At 38.1% G+C, this 3,773-nt stretch overlaps 1 protein-coding gene across 3 annotated transcripts in view; it reads right to left on the bottom strand.

The window, feature by feature from the left end:
* The window catches only part of LOC106935936 (histone acetyltransferase p300-like), a 28,133-nt gene extending 24,576 nt beyond the window's left edge, over window positions 1-3,557 (bottom strand). For all 3 annotated transcript variants that reach the window (XM_015016674.1, XM_015016676.1, XM_015016675.1), the window contains exon 1: window positions 3,014-3,557. In XM_015016674.1, coding sequence (XP_014872160.1) covers window positions 3,014-3,107 — 94 coding nt within the window. In that variant the 5' untranslated portion in view covers window positions 3,108-3,557. The remainder of the gene's footprint in view (window positions 1-3,013) is intronic.
* Window positions 3,558-3,773: the final 216 nt, after the last annotated feature.

The following is a 3,773-nucleotide window of genomic DNA, read 5'->3' as shown; positions in this document are numbered from 1 at the left end:
TTTGGATGACATTATTAAAACGCAAAAAAAGAAAAAGAAAAAAAAATCAACACAGTCATGCTAAGATATAATAAATAGTCCAATTTCCAGAATGATTAAGTGAAAAATGCAGTAAACCATTAAGACAAAATTAATAAATCATATTCATTCAGGAATAAACACAAACACAACTTCTGATGTACCGATTAGGCCTGTCGCAATAAGCAAAAAATTAATGAATCACACAATAAATTAAAACAAGCTTAATAAAGCAGTTAAACATCCTTCATTACTATCAGATGCCCAATGGACAGTATGTACAAACCCACTTTTTCTCAAAACAAGAATCGTAGGAAATGAAAATGCAATTTTAATTTCATTACTGTGCAGATTTTAAATGAGTTCTCACAGGGAGTGAAAACATATGAAAACTGATGAGAGTCTTTGCAAATCCAGCTCTTTGCTGTTTCTTAACACCCGTCAAGTTTCTAGAAGCTAAGAATGACGTGCAACACCAATTTCTACACAAAACTCAATTTTGTAATATTTTTGTTAAGAAGGTAAACTTTGTCAGAGTATTTGACAAAGGTAGACCTTTGTCAAATACTCTGAAGTCATTTTGACAAAAGTTTTTTTTTTTTGTCTGAACATCTTTTGGAAATAAAGATTGTGGAGATTTTTAACTAGCCTTTTGTCACATTTCTTTTTTTTATTTCAACAAAAAAAAAATCACTTTTGTCAAAAAAACAACTGATGACAATAAATTAGTGTTCTTATTTAAAGGATTATCTGAATTTTGTTCATGATTTCTGCAGATGTAAAAGGCCATGTAACCATGACAGCACACACCTCACCTTCCAAGAAAGAAATCAAAAATCAAAGTGAAATTTAGATGTAAAAAATGTTGTATTTTTTTGCAATTTACATTTTCTAGACACAATCTAGTGTCTAGAGCACACTACACTGAAGTGTGCTCTAGACTGCACACTTCAATGTAGTTATTGCAAAAGTATTCAATCTACATATTTTGTTACTTTAGAACCACAAATAGCAACATGCGTTTGGTGAAATTTATTTTAAATGACGCATTAGTGCACAAAAGTAAGAGAGAAAGAAAATAATAGCTTTGTGACTTTTAAAAATAAAAATCAGAAAAGTATGGCATGCATTTGCAGTCATCTGCAGTTGCAGATGCTAATGTTTTGGGCTTTGGCTCCACCACTTTCACATCAGACAGAAACTTTTCACCATTCTTCTTTGCAAAATAGACTCAAGCTGAGTCAGAAAGGACTGAGACCGTCTCTTCAAGCATTCCTTCCAAGTCTTGCCACAAATTCTCAGTTGTCTTTAACTGGGCCATTCTAATACAATAATACATTTTAATCCAAATCATTTCGTCACAACTCCGTCTGTAAGATTAGAGTCAGTGTGATAATAGACAGGTAAAAAAAAATATAAATCCACCCCAGAATAGTTCTCAGCTCAATGTCTTAGCAGCACTTTTTCCAAGTATATTCTCAACTGATTTGAGTCCCAGTCTGAACTTTGACTTAGACGTTTAAACGCAAAGTTATGTTATGACCTAAATCATTACATCGTAGCTCTGGTTGTATCCTAACTGTACTGACCGAACTAATTAAAGTTGTTTTTGCATGTTTGACAAAGCTTGTGAAGATGCTGGTGTGTCTAAGTGTGATGTAGTGAAGCAGAGTTATCAAATAAATGTCTAATTAAGTACATTTGTGTCTGTGTTTAAGAAGAAATAAAAAATCAATTCAGCACTGTTTTTCTGAATCAAATTGGTATCGGCCAATACTAAACCTCAGATATCGGTATTGGTATTGGAAGTAAAAAATAAAAATAAAAAGTAGATCAGTGCATCCTTAGTTTTCTCCCAGGATTGTCCTGAATTTTGCTAACCCTGTTTTGTGTAAAGGAAACCAGCTGCACTGGATTTTATATTGGGGTATTTGAGTAAAGATGACCACACTCTTCAGCTTAATATATTAAATAAAACATAACTAATGCACTGTTTGCTTTGCGTTTCACCGCTATGCGCTACTTTGTTATTGGCCTTTCCCATAAAAAGCGTACGGTTGTAAATTGATTTGTGCAAGCCGCTGTACTGCATGCCACTGTCACGTAGAGCAGGAACAATATATCGCATCCTTGCAACCTTAAGATTTTCTTGAAGACTCTGTAGTTCCTTCACAAAATACCGGAGAGAGCTGCGTGACATGTGTGAAGCATTCTGGATGGATAACCTGTCAACCTGAAGACAAGTTGGTGACAATCGTGCCTGATCTTGTTAGAAAGGGCTAAAGTAAAAAAAAATATAATAATCACAAACTGTTTATTGTTAACAACTATCCTTGAATTTGAGTAATGTTTGAAGCATGGCGATCTAGATTTCTCCTAGACCATTATTCCAGTTGTTGTCACAAACCATCAACCAATTAGTAATAATAAAAAAAGCAGGATAAAAATGACAATTTTAGCTTAACAACTGTAGCCCAAATTTACATCTCATACACCGAGAAGTCCCATTTTAAACACTCTGCTTTCACATTCTAACATTTTCAACGACATCTCATCATAGGTGAGACAGATAGCAGAGCCTTTAATAATGCCTTGTATAATATATCAGTCTATCCAGACAAGTGCCTATGTGACACAATGATAAAGCTCCCAAAACTTTAGCATAAGTTCCCCTGGGACAGAGCTTTTAATCAACCAAAGCGAAGTAGCCATTAGGCACGACATCGTCAGCTGTGGAGCCGTACAGAGCTTGGAGTTAGCCCCGTGGCTAACGCAGCTTCCTCCGGCTAAAATGGCTGTTAGCACGGGAGCTAACAGGGGAGCCCTTCCTCACGTCCGACACACACACTCTCATAGCAAGCTAACGTTAGCGAGCCGCGACAAAAACAGCCAAATAATGCCGCCTCGCCGTCCTCTTTCAGTCCCAAACGCCGCCGAAAACCATTTATGTAAACCAATATCACGGCAGCTGTGGATAGGTTAAATCAAAACTTACCATTTCCATCGCTGGCGGAGGCGGAAAGTGCCGGAGAGGAGAGTTTAGGCCTCTTGGCTGAAGGCGGGCCAGAGTCCAGAACGTTCTCGGCCATATTTTTTCGAAATAAAAATATATAAAGTATCCACAATTGCAGACGTTTTCACGCCTTTAGAAGCCCATTCCTTCTCGTTGCCAATATTGCGACTTTTCCCCCTCCGTTTGGGGTACTAAGAGGGGGAAAGTCCCGTGTACAAATTACTCCGCTTTCCCTGGGTTCGCCTCTCGATTTCAGCCTCGGCGCATATCAACCCCCCTCCCCTCCCTCGTCGGATTTTTTGTTCTTTATAAATTTCTGCCAGCGGAGGAGGAGGGGGTCCGTGAAAGTAAAGAGGGGGACACACGCATCTGCTTCCCTCTAGTAAACTTAAAGCGGCTCTTCTGGTGTAAATAAACCGTCCCCGGGTGTCGCCTCCATGGTTGCATCCGTCATTTCAGCCTCCTTTCCTGCGGAGTCAGGATGAAGATAATGTCGGGCAGAAAGGCTCGCTTGGCTGCGAAGTGACGGTGGTGTGGCTGCTGGTGGCAGCGGGTGAGGATGATGGGATGCAAATCAAATGTATAAAATTGACAAATGTGCAGCAGTAATGGACAAAAGTATTTTCAATAATATTTTCGCCGTAGTTGTTACAGGTAAATAAAAAAAGTCTACTAACGCAGAAACAAACTTGCATATCCTCCTTTTTAAATAACCATATGCAAAGAGATTTGAATTATTCCA

The sequence above is a fragment of the Poecilia latipinna genome, unplaced genomic scaffold (assembly GCF_001443285.1).
Source record: "Poecilia latipinna isolate Pla-1442-1.1 unplaced genomic scaffold, P_latipinna-1.0 Scaffold2046, whole genome shotgun sequence".
Classification (NCBI taxonomy): domain Eukaryota; kingdom Metazoa; phylum Chordata; class Actinopteri; order Cyprinodontiformes; family Poeciliidae; genus Poecilia; species Poecilia latipinna.
The sequence above is the reverse complement of the archived record's forward strand: the minus strand, read 5'-3'. Positions and strand labels throughout refer to the sequence as shown.